At 45.4% G+C, this 15,258-nt stretch overlaps 1 protein-coding gene across 2 annotated transcripts in view; it reads right to left on the bottom strand.

Moving 5' to 3' along the window:
* The window catches only part of LOC121286711 (sodium/potassium-transporting ATPase subunit beta-1-interacting protein 3-like), a 295,497-nt gene that overhangs the window by 196,306 nt on the left and 83,933 nt on the right, over window positions 1-15,258 (bottom strand). For both annotated transcript variants that reach the window (XM_041203712.1, XM_041203713.1), the window contains exon 2: window positions 8,015-8,152. In XM_041203712.1, coding sequence (XP_041059646.1) covers window positions 8,015-8,152 — 138 coding nt within the window. The remainder of the gene's footprint in view (window positions 1-8,014; window positions 8,153-15,258) is intronic.

Here is a 15,258-nt window from a genome sequence, read left to right as displayed (position 1 = left end):
TAGGCCATTCGGCCCACCGAGTCTGCTCTGTCACTCAATTAAATCATGGCTGATCTGAAAATCCTCAACTCCAGTTTCGTGCCTTTTCCCCATAACCCTTGACTGCCTTACTGATTGAAAATCTGTCATTTTTTCTGCCTTGAATGTACTTGACAACCCAGCCTCTACAGCCCTCTGCGGTAAAGAATTCCACAGATTTACTACTCTCAGGGGAAATGCCTCCTCATCTCTGTCTTAAATGAGTGATCCCATACTCTGAGATTATGCCCTCTGGTCCTAGACTCTCCCACAAAGGGAAATAACCTCTCAGCATCTACCCTGTCAAGCCCCCTAAGAATCTTATGACCTCTCATTCGTCTAAACTCCAATGAGTACAGGCCCAACCTACTCAACCTCCCCTCATAAGAAAATCCCTCCATTCCTGGGATCAACCTAGTGAACCTCCTCTGGACTGCCTCCAATGCCAGTATACCTTTGCTTAGATAAGAGGACCAAAGCTGTTCACAGTATTCTAGGTGTGGTCTAACTAGTGCCTTGTATAGTTTTAGCAAGACTTCCCTATTTTATACAGAGATAAAAACAAAAAAACTGCGGATGCTGGAAATCCAAAACAAAAACAGAATTACCTGGAAAAACTCAGCAGGTCTGGCAGCATCGGCGGAGAAGAAAAGAGTTGACGTTTCGAGTCCTCATGACCCTTCGACAGACCCTGTCGAAGGGTCATGAGGACTCGAAACATCAATTCTTTTCTTCTCCGCCGATGCTGCCAGACCTGCTGAGTTTTTCCAGGTAATTCTGTTTTTGTTCCCTATTTTATACTCCATTCCCTTTGAAATAAAGGCCAACATTCCATTTACCTTCCCTATTATCTCCATGCAGAATCTTCCGTTCAAACCTACCTGTTTGACCGGCATTTTGAAAACTTGCTCCGGGAGCCGCATAGTGGGGCTCCGTGGGCCATATGTTGGACAACCCTGAACTAGAAGTTCATTATCACGTCTGAGATTAGGAGTGTTCAGCTTTGGGAATTCCATTTTAACTTGGATAGAATAACCTTGCATGACAATTCATCAGAATTCCATAGAATTACACAGAATTACATAGAATATGCATCACAAACAATCCTCGCAGCCCAACCAGTCCGTGATGGCATTTGTGCTCCACTCGACTCTCCTCCCATCCTTCCTCATCTAACTCTATCAGCATAATCCCTCTATTCCCTTCTCCCTCATATGTTTAGCTGCCCTCCCATTAAATACCATTTGCTTCCCAGTACACCATATTGTAGGGAGTTCTGTATATTCACCACTCTCTGGGAAAAGAAGTTTCTTTTGAATTCCCTATTAGGTTTCTTGGTCACTACAGAGGTCCTCTAGTTTTGCTCTTCCCCACAAGTGGAAACACAGGGTAGATTATTGTGAAGGAGATGAGAATGTCTAGTCAAGAAACTTCCTTTAAAAGGGCCCCACCCATCATATTTTGGTGTCGAGAAGGAATCAGGCCCGGCATCTCTGGAGATATTCAGATTTAACCTCGGAGTCCTGCTCGTTAGAAGGCCCACCTCAGTTCTCTGGGAGTTCGGCCCAGTTGCATTAAAGGCTGTTAGACACTCTGAGTTCACCCTCTTTCCCATATGCCCCCATATCCCCCAAGCCCCTTCTATGCCCTGTCAAATATGCCATGTCATCTCCATGGTTCCCCTTCCTATCTATATCTCCATGTCCCTCCAAGCCCCTTTATATTCTTTATGCCTTCTCTATATCCGTGGGCTGCCCCTACATCCACAATGTTCTCTCCATACCCACCCACCCCCTCATGTCCTTCATAGCCACTCGTCCAGAATGCCCTATGGGTCAACCTCAACAGCCATGTGTACATGGAAAAATTAACTTCCCACAATCTGATAGAGATCTCAAGCAAAAACAAAATTAGCTGGAAAAACTCAGCAGGTCTGACAGCATCTGCAGAGAGGAACATAGTTGATGTTTCGAGTCCGTATGACTCTTTATCAGAACTATGGAAATAGAGAAATGAGGTGAAATATAAGCTGGTAGAGGGGGGTGGGATAGGTAGAGCTGGATAGAGGGCCAGTGATAGGTGGAGGCAAAGAAGAGATTGCCAAAGATGTCATAGACAAAAGGACAAAGGGGTGTTGATGGTGGTGATATTATCTAAGGAATGTGCTAATGGGGACATTAAGGGTAGCAAGCAGGACAAGCAAGTGGCAGATAGCCCTAGTGGGGGGAAGGGATTGAAATGGGCTAAAAGGTGGAGATAAAACATTAGATCAAAATAAATTTAAAAATTGATTGGAAAAAAAATATATATATTTTTTAAATTATAAATTATTGGAAAAAGGGGGATCAGAAAGGGGGTGCAGGTGGAAGAGAGAGTTCATGATGTGAAACTGCTGCACTCAATATTAAGTCCAGAAGGCTGTAAAGTGCCTAGTCGGATGAAGATGAAGAGTCAATGGACTCAAAATGTCAACTGTGTTCCTCTCCACAGATGCCGTCAGACCTGCTAAGTTTTTCCAGCTATTTTTGTTTTTGTTTCAGATTTCCAGCATCCTCAGTATTTTGCTTTTATCTAATAGAGCTCTCGCTCAGACACACTTGATAATGAAAAAAGTCTTATTCACAAAACACATCCAAAAAGTTAAATCCCATCAAGTGGTTAATCTGTTGTAAAAACAAACAAACATCTCTTTCATTAACCACATCAAAGACATATAATCCTTTAATAACCTCTTAAAGCTGTCAATCAAAATGTTAACTGCGACTCCTACTGAGATAAGTGGTCTGGAATTTTTGAAACTCAGCAAAGCATTCATTACCTGAGCTGTAATAACAACCGTTGGAAACGTAAACAATGAAGTCCATTAAAACTGAAAACCAGGTGGCCTTTTTTCAGATGTCCTGTCAATCAAAGCAGTGCAGGAGCAGGCAGGATTTTTTTGCTCTAAGTGATAGGTGATGAAAGTCTTTTTTTCATTTTAAAGGGACTGTGTTCATTTAAACCACTTCAGATCATTAGGCTTGATAGCTCAAGCACTGTTTTCTTCAGTTTTGAATGCATGAGAGCACTTTTCCCAATAGGAAAATGAACTCAAAGGAAAAAGGACTCTAATGAATCTCAACATTTAATGCAGATGTAATGGTCACCTTACCTTTGCAGGGCTGAGCCCTATAATCAATCACTGCAGTGAAAACACATCTAACTTACAATACAGCATCTAACTAGTGAAACTGAAAGAACATTGTTTTCTATTTCAAAGCTGTCAGTAGGAGCTTACGATTTTTTTTTTGGTTCCCCACTTGGGACTGTGTTCTCCTGTGGTTTACATCTCCTCTGAAAAGCTGTGAATTACATCGACTTCCTGAAGGGGCTGGACTCCATTAAAATTCCATTGGGTCGAGTGGTGGGGGTGGGGGGGAGCGGTGGGGATGCCCTGCAATGGAGCCAGCAGAGGCAGCTGGCGGGCTACCTGCACCCATATCTCACACCAGTGAACATTGCCGGAAACTACAATGGTGGTGGGAATCCCAGAATCGGGTCTTTCCCATTTTTGAAGGCCTCCCAAGTCAACCCAACTCAGCAAAAATGCTACACTTTCGATGTCTACTCTATCAATACCTTTCATAATTTTAATGGCCTCTGTCTGGTCACCCATCAGCCTTCCCTTTTCAACAGAGAAAACAACAAGTCGATTTATCCATTCTTGACAAGTATAGCCTCTAAATTCTGGCATCATCCTTCTCAATCTTTTGTGCACCCTCTCCAGTACTTCCAAACCCTTTTTATAATATTTGAAATGAAATGAATTAGCTAAAATGAGTAACTAGGTAAACTGGGGCTATATTTCCTAGAGCTGAGATTAAGGGGTGGTCCAATTGAAGTTCTTAAAATAATGAAGGTTACTGACAGAGCGGATAGGGGATTACTTCTGCCTATTTGGGGAAGTTCAGAACAAGGGGACATAGAATTAAAACTAAGCCATATAATCATGAATTTATAATGTGGACCTGACTGCCTATAAGGGTAGTGGAAGCAATGACTTCCTGAAGGAAAAGGAAGAGAGCAATTTGCAGGGCAATGGGAAAACAGTAGACTAATTAGGAACATGGGAACAAAAGTAGGCATTTAGCTCCTCAAGCCTGTTTACATTCAGTGAGATCATAGCTGATCTGCGACTTAATTCCATATACCCACCTTTACCCCATAAGTCTTAATATCTTTGTTATCAAAAATCTCAGATTTAAAATTAACAATTAACCTAGCATCAATTGCTATTTGCAATTAGAAGAGTTTCCTAATTTTGATTCCTGGAAGGCCTAGCTCCAATATTTAGACCATGGACTGAATTAAATGTGCCCCTGGCAGGTGTGGGGGAGGGGCATGTAAAATGGGGCAGGCACTGAGCCCACCATCTTCCCGCCCCCCCCCCCGAGCTAACCCCCATAATACTGGGGGGCGGGTGGGCACCTGCCATAATTTAAATGAACAATTGAGGGTCAATTAGACTCATTATCAAGATAATTGACCCTGATAATACACTGCCCACACCATAAAATGTTTAGCATGGGCAGCAGGCAGGAGTGGGAAGACTGATTTTTTACCTCAAGTGCTTAAAGTAAGGGGTTGGGGAGAAGGAGGGAGGGGGGTTGCTCTTTGGGTGCTGCCTTCTGCCAATCATGGGGTACACCCCCCAGATTGAACTCCCCCTTTCCTTCCTACCTGCTCCCTCCCTTAAACCCACACTCTACCCCACCTCCTCCACCCACACCACCGTCCCTCTCCCTAACCTATTCAAACCCTCTCGGCCCAAGACCCTGGACTTACATGCTTCAGGGATCCAGGGCCTTGGGGTCCTTTCTTCTGCAGCAATCCCGGCAGCAGCCACTAACGCCTTCCTAGCGCTGCCAGGACTGATGGAGCTGCCAACCAATCTGAATGGCCAGCAGCTCCAGAGGGCGGGGAGGTTCCACTCAGCCCTCATTGGTCCTCCAGATGGCTGTGGGGTGGGTTGGCGTGGAGCGTATTGGATCCATGCCAAAATGGTTTCTGTGGGTGGGGGGGGTGGGGGAATGATCCACCTGCCTGTATTATTCAGCCCTATGTCTTATAATTCTAAATTCCCCAACAAGTGGAAATTGTTTCTTTCTATCCTAGCTATTCGCCTTGATATCTTGAAATATTTGATCATACCACCTCTTAATCTTCTAAATTCCAAAGAACACAGCCCTGGTATGTGAAATCATTCCTCATTAAATAATAAATATGGTGAATAGTTGATACCCCAGAACAGATCCTTGTGAGACATCACTAGTCATATCCTGCCAATTAAAGCAGCAGCCCATTATCCCCACTCTCTGTCTCCTGCTGCTGAGCCAATTTTTTAACCAGGTCGATAATTTGCCTTCAGTTCCCTAAGATTCTACTTTAGTTAGCAGTGTCTTATGAGGACTTCATCAAAGGCTTTCTGTAAGTCCGTATAAATAATATTAATAGACATTCCCCTGTCCACTACCTTTTCAAATATTCCAATCAGGTTTGGCACGCTTGATCTACTGGATAGTTTTCTTCAAATAGATCAGTGCAGTCAAATGGCCACCTCCTAGGTTGTAATATTCAATGATCACATGCAATGAATGCAAAAAAGGGACAGAATCTTATGGCCTTAGGACATGAGCGTGAAAGGGGACCATTTCCAAGTCTCCCCACATTGGCCATCAACGTGCCCATCTGGGATATCTTCCCGGAAGCATCCAATAACGACAGCAGAGGGCCAGTGGTGTCTCACAAGGATCTATGTTGGGGCATCAATTATTCACCATATTTATCAATAACTTAGATGAACGTTTAGAAATCCACATATCCAAGTTTGGCAATGACACAAAGATAGGTGGCATTGTAACCAGTATAGATGGAAGAGATAAAAATAGTTTCAGTTAATGGGTAAAACTATGGCAAATAGATTTCAATGTAAGCAAATGTGAGATCGTCCACAGCAAAGAAATCAGAGGGCCTTCGGCCTTGGAAGTCCCACAGCCCTACTGTCAGAGGTGGGCACTGTCGCTACAGGACGGAGATTGCTCGAGATGCCCTCTGAAGAGAATTTCAATTTCATAAAATAAATAGTGGCTATATCTTCAGGTTGCAAAAGGAAGGTCCCAACAAAGTCCTCAGTCAGTCCACAAATAGGCAGCTAATTATTCAAATTGGTTACCTCCCGTTACCAATGAAGCCCCACCTCCAGGAAGATCCCCCAGAAGTAGGAACATTTCAGTCTGCTGACCTGACAGCAAGTTTGGGGAATTTCTTTCCAGTCCCGCCATCAAGCCTGACCCCATATCCTGCCCATGGATCTTTCAAATAAATAGTTGTAAAAATGCAGAATGCAGAGTTTATGAGACACAAAGTTCATTACAATAGGGATTCCTTTAGCGATCTTCTTCAGCCTCTTTTCACTCTCCATTCAACAGAATAATGGTCCAGAAAATTTCTGGCCTGTTTTCATCATTTAATTGCTGCTCTGCACAACCATTATTTCTGATGCACCATTAGCCCAACCATTTGGTGGGTGGAAGGTTGCAACTAAAAATAGCAATCACAGGATTAAGAGACAGATGGGAATATTCTCAAAATGCTTCAGTAACTCACTAAACCCTGAACAACAAATCAGCAGCTTTACTTTTCAGGTTTAACAGAGTCCTGTGCTAAGGTTCTGAGCCCACTCAACTTGGTTTCTTAATAAAAGAAAAACACAGCGATTTTTATTTTCTAGATATTCTTCTTGCTGCTCTGTTTTGTTAAAGTATAAGAATGAAAAAATTAGATATGTTTCTTTGTTATATTTTCTGACTCTTCCTTCACTTTGATTATGGACAGTCTGCGGCCTGCAGCCTGGATGTGTCATGTTTAGCTGCTGACTTGGAGTGTGGAAGATGAGGCTGGAGGGGGAGAGGGATAGAGCGATGGAGAAGGCAAGGAAGAGGAGAAAGGAGATGGGAAGGGACTGAGGGGAAGGAGATGTGGGTAAAAGTCAGAGAGGGGAAGCAGAAGAGGGGAGTTTTATGTGGTTCACGAAATATGGTAGCAATGTAGATAGAAGATTGTGTAGCATGTGATGTGATATAATATGTATTAGAGCATAAAAGGAATACTACAGAAGAGTTTCTGTTGTTGGGAAGCAGCGAGAGCAATGGTTTTGGAGCCTGAGAGCACTGGAGAGCCGGAGAGGGGTTGCCAGGTATAAGAGCAGTGGGAAATGTAATTATAGCTGAGCAGTGGTGGGCACTCATGGATTTTTACAATACAAGAAGCAGCTCATGCAATCTGGGACTGATGCCTTAATGTCTGGGAATGATCTGAAATATATTATAGTGTAAGAGTACTGGGAGTGATGGAAGAGAAACTGCAGGTTAAGGAGGTGGTAGGAGAGGGGTTTCAGCCGTCTTTGAAAAAGGACAAGTTAGGGTCATGATTATGTTACAGAGCTGGTAATTGAGGGATCTGTATTAATCATCCAGGTACAGGAGTTCAAATCCCACCACGGCAGCTGGAGAATTGAAATTCAATTAATTAAGTAAATCTGCAATAAAAAGCTAATATCGGTATTGACAATCATGAAACCACTAGATTGTCATAAATTATCAACCACTGACATGGAGGCTGGGGGAGTACAAAAGAGTGGAAGCTTGCTCACTGAGGACACACATTAGGAATTTGAATCACGCATCACGCAAAATTTCCAACCATTGAAATGGTTGTAAAAATCATGTTAATTGCATATCAGTTTCGAGAGACAAGGCACCTTGTTGGGTTGGAAATGTCGAAGATAATTCCTCTGCAGTAGGGATTCCAGATTAAGGCAGTAAATGTGAAATCTAATGTACTGGAACATCACACTAGGATCAAATATGTTATTACCCAGTATGAACGCTGTTTATTTATATAATGATGGCTAGTTAAAGCTAGCATGATAGAGAAAAATTAGAAAATTCTTACTTACCACCACAATGTACCGAGGTCTGTACTGAATTGTACCAAAAAGGCCAAGTATGACAACAATAATGTGCAAGAAGTTTGCTAGAATAGGGGCCCACTGATAACCCAGGAAATCAAAGATCTGTCTCTCCAAAGCAGCAAGCTTAAAAGGAAAAGAGAGAAAAATACTGAGTCAAACCATATCAACCATTGTTTATAGAAAGATAAGAACTTGGATTCATATTATATTGTATCACATTTCTCAAAAAAAGTGTCCCAAAGTTCTCTACGCACAACACAGAGCTATGCAGCACAATGACTGTTGTTATGTACCCTACTGAGAGACAATTTTGAGAGCTTGAACTCTGGATGAGAAGACTCACCTACTGCAATTTTACAATTTTTTACATTGCTTTGTCAAATTATCCTTATAATATTCAATGGTGCAGACCATTTGCAACCACCTTTAATCCACATTAAACAATTCCAGACTTATTATATAGGTTTTAAGTCACACTGAAATGAAAACTATAGAAGGGGTCTCTTTGTGTTACCATTTTAAACTGCAAAACAAATAAGACCGATAACAGCCTGTTTTGATCTCTATTTGGCCAATGCGTCCATTTCAAGAAGCAAATCAAACTAATTTTCTACTCACAATGACATAGGATGGTCCATTTACCATTGGGGATTGCAGAAATACAGACAAAAATAGCCCACCTCATGATGTATAGATATGATTCCATGGGCTTAATTATATGGGGGTGCCATGGTCCCTGCCCTTCACCCCCTACCCCCACACTGGCTAAAAGTTTGGGGGGGGGGGTGGGGTACACACTGAGCATAAGAACTGCCCCGCAGCCATTTAATGGCCAACGTGCCATTAAATGGCTGGAGGTGGGATTTCCGCCCCTCAGGGGCAGGAAGTCCCTCCTCAGAGAACTGCCAGCCAATCAGAGGCCAACAGCTCGCAAGTACCAGCAGCGCCAATGTGAGCCCTGGCCACTGCTGGTATTATACTTGGGGCTTAAGAAGACACTCAGTGATGGATCGGAACTTTGTAAGTTTTTGGAGGGTGGGTAAGTGATGGGCAGACCACCTGCTGGATATTATGTGCTTCTTGCCTTCAAACCTGCCGGACGGGGGGTGGGAGGGTGGGGGACCATATAATCCAGGTTTATGAGTTTACACTTCTGGTGAGAGCTCTCACCCATTGGAAAATACATTGAAAATTCAGATGTGCACAGCCATGATGTTCTGACCATGTGGGCACTGTGAGCTAGAATTTCTGATATGATCTCCCGGTGGACAAAGCTCCCACTTTATGAACCTAGAATCAGAAATTACCCACACCCTGGACAGTCGCATTCAAAGTGAGTTTCTTTCAGCTCTAGGTCCTTGTAGACAGATTTGAGGCTTACAGACTGGAAATTTTAGATCTTAGAATCCCTCCTCCTTTTACCAACAGCCTTCTCTTCCTTTGTACATATTTTCCTCTTGGAATGCAAATTCTCATTGTCACTAGATTTTTTTTTTAACTTTAAATCTTCTAACAATAAAAACCTTTCATGATACCCACTTTACTAGTAAGCTTTAAAAATGTAAACACATTGTTTCTGAGCTTCACCTAACGAGGTGTAATATTTCACCTGCTCTTTTGAATGGTCTATTTAAAAATGCAAGTTGCCCCCTTTACACCTCACCTTCTACTTCCCTATGTTTATCTAATTAATATTTCAAACTTACTTCTCCTCTATACATCAAAGCCTCCAGACCAGCTGGCTTTAGTCCAACTAAGACACATACATACAGACATCACTAAACTCTACTTTAAAATAATTTCCAAAAACATTATAGACATGATTATATCTTCTTGGCAGTAACACCATACAAAACTTATTCTGTAATTACTGATACACTGTAGTTCACTTGATGGCTGAACATCTTACAAGCATTTAAAATGCATTGTATAAAACAGCACATCATAACAGCTGCATGGTCCAATATTTACAGCCATATTGCATTTGGACAACACTGATAACTGGGTTAATTTTAGCATCCAAATGAATCCACCGTGGAGTTGCGGCTGATGATGATAGTAAATAAGAACATGGGGCCTCTGGAGAACTCTAACAACATCAATCAAGAAACTCATACAAATGCAAGTTGCAGATCTAGGTCTGACAAGACAAAGAAAGTATTGGCCTGTAACTTCTGAGCTCCAGGGCAGTGTATTTGGGAAGTACCTCAACGATGCGCTGGGGCCACACCCACCCCCGCCCCCCACCTTCCTTCAGAAATTCCCAGGTAAGGATTGCACGGCAATTGCCCAGGAAGCCCTGCACTACGATCCATCGGCAAATGTGATTTAAATCTCAAACTTCAGATGGTTCCGACTGTGTTACAGCAATAGTTACCCAGAAAAAGTTAGAAAAATTAAAACCTGGGTAGTTATTGTACTGTATTGTATGAACCCCCACGGGACTCCCAACTACCTCCCACTATACCCCCCACCAATCCCCCCAACTAGCCACCACAGGACCTCCCAACAAGCCCCCATCCCCACCCCTGACTGCACACCACCCCACTGGCCTGCCCAACCCACCCAAACCACCAAACACCACTCACTCCCGGACCACCCAACGTCCCACCCACCTCCAATTTCCCCCACCCCCCACCACCCAGACCACCCAAGCCTTCCCACACCCCCCAGACCACCCAAGCTTCCCAGCCCCCCAAATCCTATCCACTTACCTTACAAATCTACCTTCTCCCTGGCTTGAAAGTGGGATGGACCTTTAAAGTAACCTGATTTATTCAGCTTGTGCCGTAATAAAAGAAGCTGCAGCCCTTGACAGAAGGCCTCAAGAGCGCACTGCACTACACAGCTGTCATCTGACCTGAGTTGGAAGGTTGGGCGAGAAAGCATCAAAAGGATTTTGAGGTAAGAAACTAGGGGCTGAATCGTCCCAGATTTGGACTAAGTGCAGAGCCGGCGGGTAAAATGACATTTTACCTGCCGGCTGCAATAGCTGGTTTTCACGCCATATCATCCCAAACCAACCACATTATTTATGCACACCTGGGAAAAACGCCGTTTCGATCGTGGTGAGCTCTCATTCGCCCGCCTATCACGCCTCGCCACTTCATCACACCAGACGCAGTATTTAAAGTCCAGCCGCAATCACATATCTCAGTGCTTCCAGACCACGACTGCTGCACGGAAGACAGGCCCCCGCCCCCACTTCGGCAGTGCATCTCTGGAATGCCTTTTGGATGCAGTGGAGACCCACCGGGATGTCCTATACCCCTGCTCTGGCCACAGGGTGGACAGCGGTGTCACCAGGCTTGGGAAGCGGTGGCAGCAGTGGTCAGCACCAACGCTCTTCAAAAGAGGACAGGCATCCAGTACTACAAGAGGATGAATAATCTCCTTTGTTCCATCAGGGTAAGTCGCTCTTCTCCTCACTCTCAACACTCACAAACTTATCACATATCCACAGAACCCTCACTCACTGCCAGTTCAAGGGACATCACCATTCACTCTCTCACACACACCTTCATTGTCCTCCTTCTATCCATGGGACCACTCAACAACCACACAAGCCAGGCATACCTATCAACTGGCCTGGCAGGTGATCTGCTTACACTCTCTCCAGCTCTATTCATGCAGGACAAGCTGACACACAACATGAGGGAGAAATCGCAGACCGGTGAAGGAATGCCTGAGATCAAGGTCCTCATGGACTTTGAAGACAGAGCCATCCAACTGGCCAGGTACAATCTGGACCAGTCCTGTGCTGACAGTGAGGTCGATGGTGCTCTACCAAGTGAGGATCCAATTGTGCAACATCCATCCGCAGCTGTGCTTTAAGTGATGTGTCCTGCTTCACAGGCCATTGCCAAGCACTAATTATCTCCCCTTGCTTTCGAAGGCACACCTGGGAAACAGCAAAGAGAGTCCATGACGCAGGACCTCCAGTCAAGCCCCGAAGATACCTCAGAAGAGGATTCTGAAGGTACCCTCCTTAAAGTCCCGTCACAACGCTCCCACACACCCTCCACCAGTGCAGAGACACACACCTCAGTGGGACCTAGCCTTAGAATAGCCTCAGAATCACAATCTGGTGAGCATATCACTCTGTCTGATCCACAGCAGGTGGCAGCAGGGTCTTCCCAGGTCCCTGGCACTCAGAGGACTGCTGGGGGCCAGAGATCTGCTGAGTCCGAGTCAGATGATGAGCCTCTGGACTCGGTCATGTCACAGTTGCTGGAGCTGCAAAGGCAAGCTCAGGAACATCAGGAAGGGATGTCCTCTGCACTCCTTAGACTGCAAGGCAGGATAGAAGAGTCCGTCTGCCTTCAATCTGAGGAGATAGCGCTAGAATACCAACACGCTGAAGTCAACACTGGTAGGATGGTGGCTGCCATGGAGACCTTGGTCCATTACATCGCTCCAGCTGAACTCCATCATTGAGGCTATAGTTGGCCTCCAACGGTGTGTACGTGAGAGGGGTGGAGGGCAGCCCAATCTCACTCCAGCTACCCCTTCTCCTCAAGGAGTCAGCCTGGGGCCCTCGGGCACCAATAGGGAAGAGGATCAGCAGGTGCACACTCTGGGACCATCCACCCAGGTGATCCCGAGAGTGTCTGGCCCATCCGAATCCCCTCTTCCTCTGACCTCAGCAGCTCCAGTTCCACATGCGGAGGAGGGTGCCACTCCACACAGCAGGACCCCGACAGCAGGACAGGGCCCTTCTAGTCTCGACCCTCCAGAGAACACCTGCCAATGTCTTCACAGACAGGGCGTCACAGTCAGCAGGCTGCCTCCACCTCTGCTGTGGATGTCTGGGGAGCACCAAGACGTAGAGACAGGGTTAGGAAAGTTAAGAAGAATTAGTTGCACAGCCTAGGCATGGGTGTTAATCATTTGTACATAATGTTCACTATTGTCAATAAACTCCCAAGAATATCACCCTGCCTATGGCTCCTTGTTCTGATGAGCAGTACACTTGTCACTTAGATGTGTAAATCTTTCAGCATAGGATAAAGGCAAGTGCCTCAGTCCAGGGCCTCTTCCCTGTGCTCTGTGCAGCCTTCAGAGCAAAATGATGGTCCAGCCTCATACTCCCTGGAAAACATTACTGATGCCTGCACCTCAGCGGTGCTGGTCATTGCTGCTAGAATGTAGTGGGCAGGCACTACAGAGTTCTCTCATTTTCTCTGTGTGCTTTCAGCACCTTTAAGGTGGAGCTGTCCTCCATCTGGTTAGTATCTGTGACCAGTGATGCTGTGCTCCTGAAGGGCTCAGACACTGAAGGCGGACAAAGTATCAGATGTTTCTGAAGTTTCATGGCTGCATCTTTATGATATGGCCCTGATCACAGAGCACAAGTGAGCTGCCCTTGGCCAGACAGGATCAGACATTCTCAGATCTATGGAATGTCCTTACTGCATGTTGTCATCATCGTCCTGCAATCAAGCGACTAATAAGGCCTCCACTGCATCTCCATGACAGGAGCATTCTCACAGAGGGTATTTGCGCTGTCATAATCCAGACTGGAGTCAAATGTCCACAGATGCGACATGAGTCTCTATGGGGTCACCTCACTGCATGCCATCATCGTCCTCCACAAACCTAGCAGCTGTAAGGGCCTCCCGAGCGCACCTGCCTCATCTAGCCAGTGCGAGAGCCCCATCCCGTCACTGTCGCCTTTGAGGACCTCCTCCCCCTCATCCCCGTCAGCATCCTCCTCATCGGAGTAGACCTCCAGCTCCTCCATCTCTCCTTAGCCATCTCATCTCCCCATTGCAGGGCAGGGTTGTAAAGGGCACAGCAGCACCCTCTGTGAACTGTATTGCAGGGCCCCACCAGACCAGTCCAGGCACTGGAACTGCATCTTCAGCATCCAACAAGTTGCAAGCTGCAGCATGAGCCTCATTATACCATTGTACTCCAGCAGTCTGAGGCCACCACACACATGTTATCAGCCACGGCCTCTGCGGATAGCCCTTGTCCCCGAGGAGCCAACCCGCAGCTTCTGTGCACCCTGGAAGACTCCAGGTATCTGTGACCGACTGAGGATGTAGGCGTTGTGCAAGCTCCCTGGAGACCATGCGCACACCTGCAGTATGCATTTCTGGTGGTCACACACCAGCTGCACATTCAGTGAATGGATTTGATGTAGTTCACTGTGTGTTGCAACAGGCATCTGAGCACCATGTAATTGCAGTCGATTGCACCCTGCACCTGTGGGAAATACGAGATCTGGATGAATCCAGTCGGTCTTGCATCCTGGCTGCCCTGATCTGGGCAAAATGCACAAAGCTGTGTGCCCTCGCGAAGATGGCACCCATGACCTCATGGATGCATTTTTGGGTGGAGGCTTGTGAGATCCCACAGAGGTTACCTGTGGAGCCCTGAAAGGAGCCACTGGCACAGAAATTGAGTGCTGCAGTCACTTTCAGGGCCACTAGCAGTGAATGCCCTCCATGTCCCCGTGGCACCAAATCTTGCAGTAGCTGGCAGATGTGAGCAATCAGTCCCCTAGACATGTGGTCTTCGGTGACACTGGTTCTTGGTCATCTGCAGAAATGACATGCAACGTCTATTCACCCTGAGTGTCACCCTGGGGGGAGGGGGGGGTTGAAGGGGAGGTCATGGTTTTGGGGGAGAATTTGTGTCAGGGGTTGATGTGGTTGCTGGGTGAAACCACACAGGGGGAGTGACATGTGATCTTGTTGTCTTTTGGTTCCCAGATGTTGATAATAATCATACTTCAGGCTTTTGAAGATCAAAACTCTGTTTAATATTGTCATGCTGCCATGTACATTTGAAGGTCCAGATTGAACTGGTTCTGTTATACATCACATGCGTCTCTAGTGCAACAAAAAAATGTGGCTCCCTGGAACACTTACAATTAACACATTAGTTCCTAGCTATTTACAGATATTCACAGATAATCCAATATATGACACCCCTCTTTATTTAAAATATTAACTTTTATAAACTAAAGATTATCAAGTGACTTTTGGGAATAAACTGAACCCCTTCTTAGGAGTTTATTTTAATAGCATGTATTCTTTCGAAAATATTAATCACCATATCGTTTAGATGGTAAGATATTGTGTCTCCATCTTGTAGGTTTGGCATTCATTGCTCTTAGTGGTGAGTTGGCACACTCGGCAGATGATGTTGTGTGTGTTGGCCCTAGTGGTGCAGGAATCATGCTTGCTGTTGTGTCTTCCTGGATATTAATGTTTCTGATG

Source organism: Carcharodon carcharias, chromosome 14 (genome assembly GCF_017639515.1).
Source record: "Carcharodon carcharias isolate sCarCar2 chromosome 14, sCarCar2.pri, whole genome shotgun sequence".
Lineage (NCBI taxonomy): Eukaryota > Metazoa > Chordata > Chondrichthyes > Lamniformes > Lamnidae > Carcharodon > Carcharodon carcharias.
The sequence above is the reverse complement of the archived record's forward strand: the minus strand, read 5'-3'. Positions and strand labels throughout refer to the sequence as shown.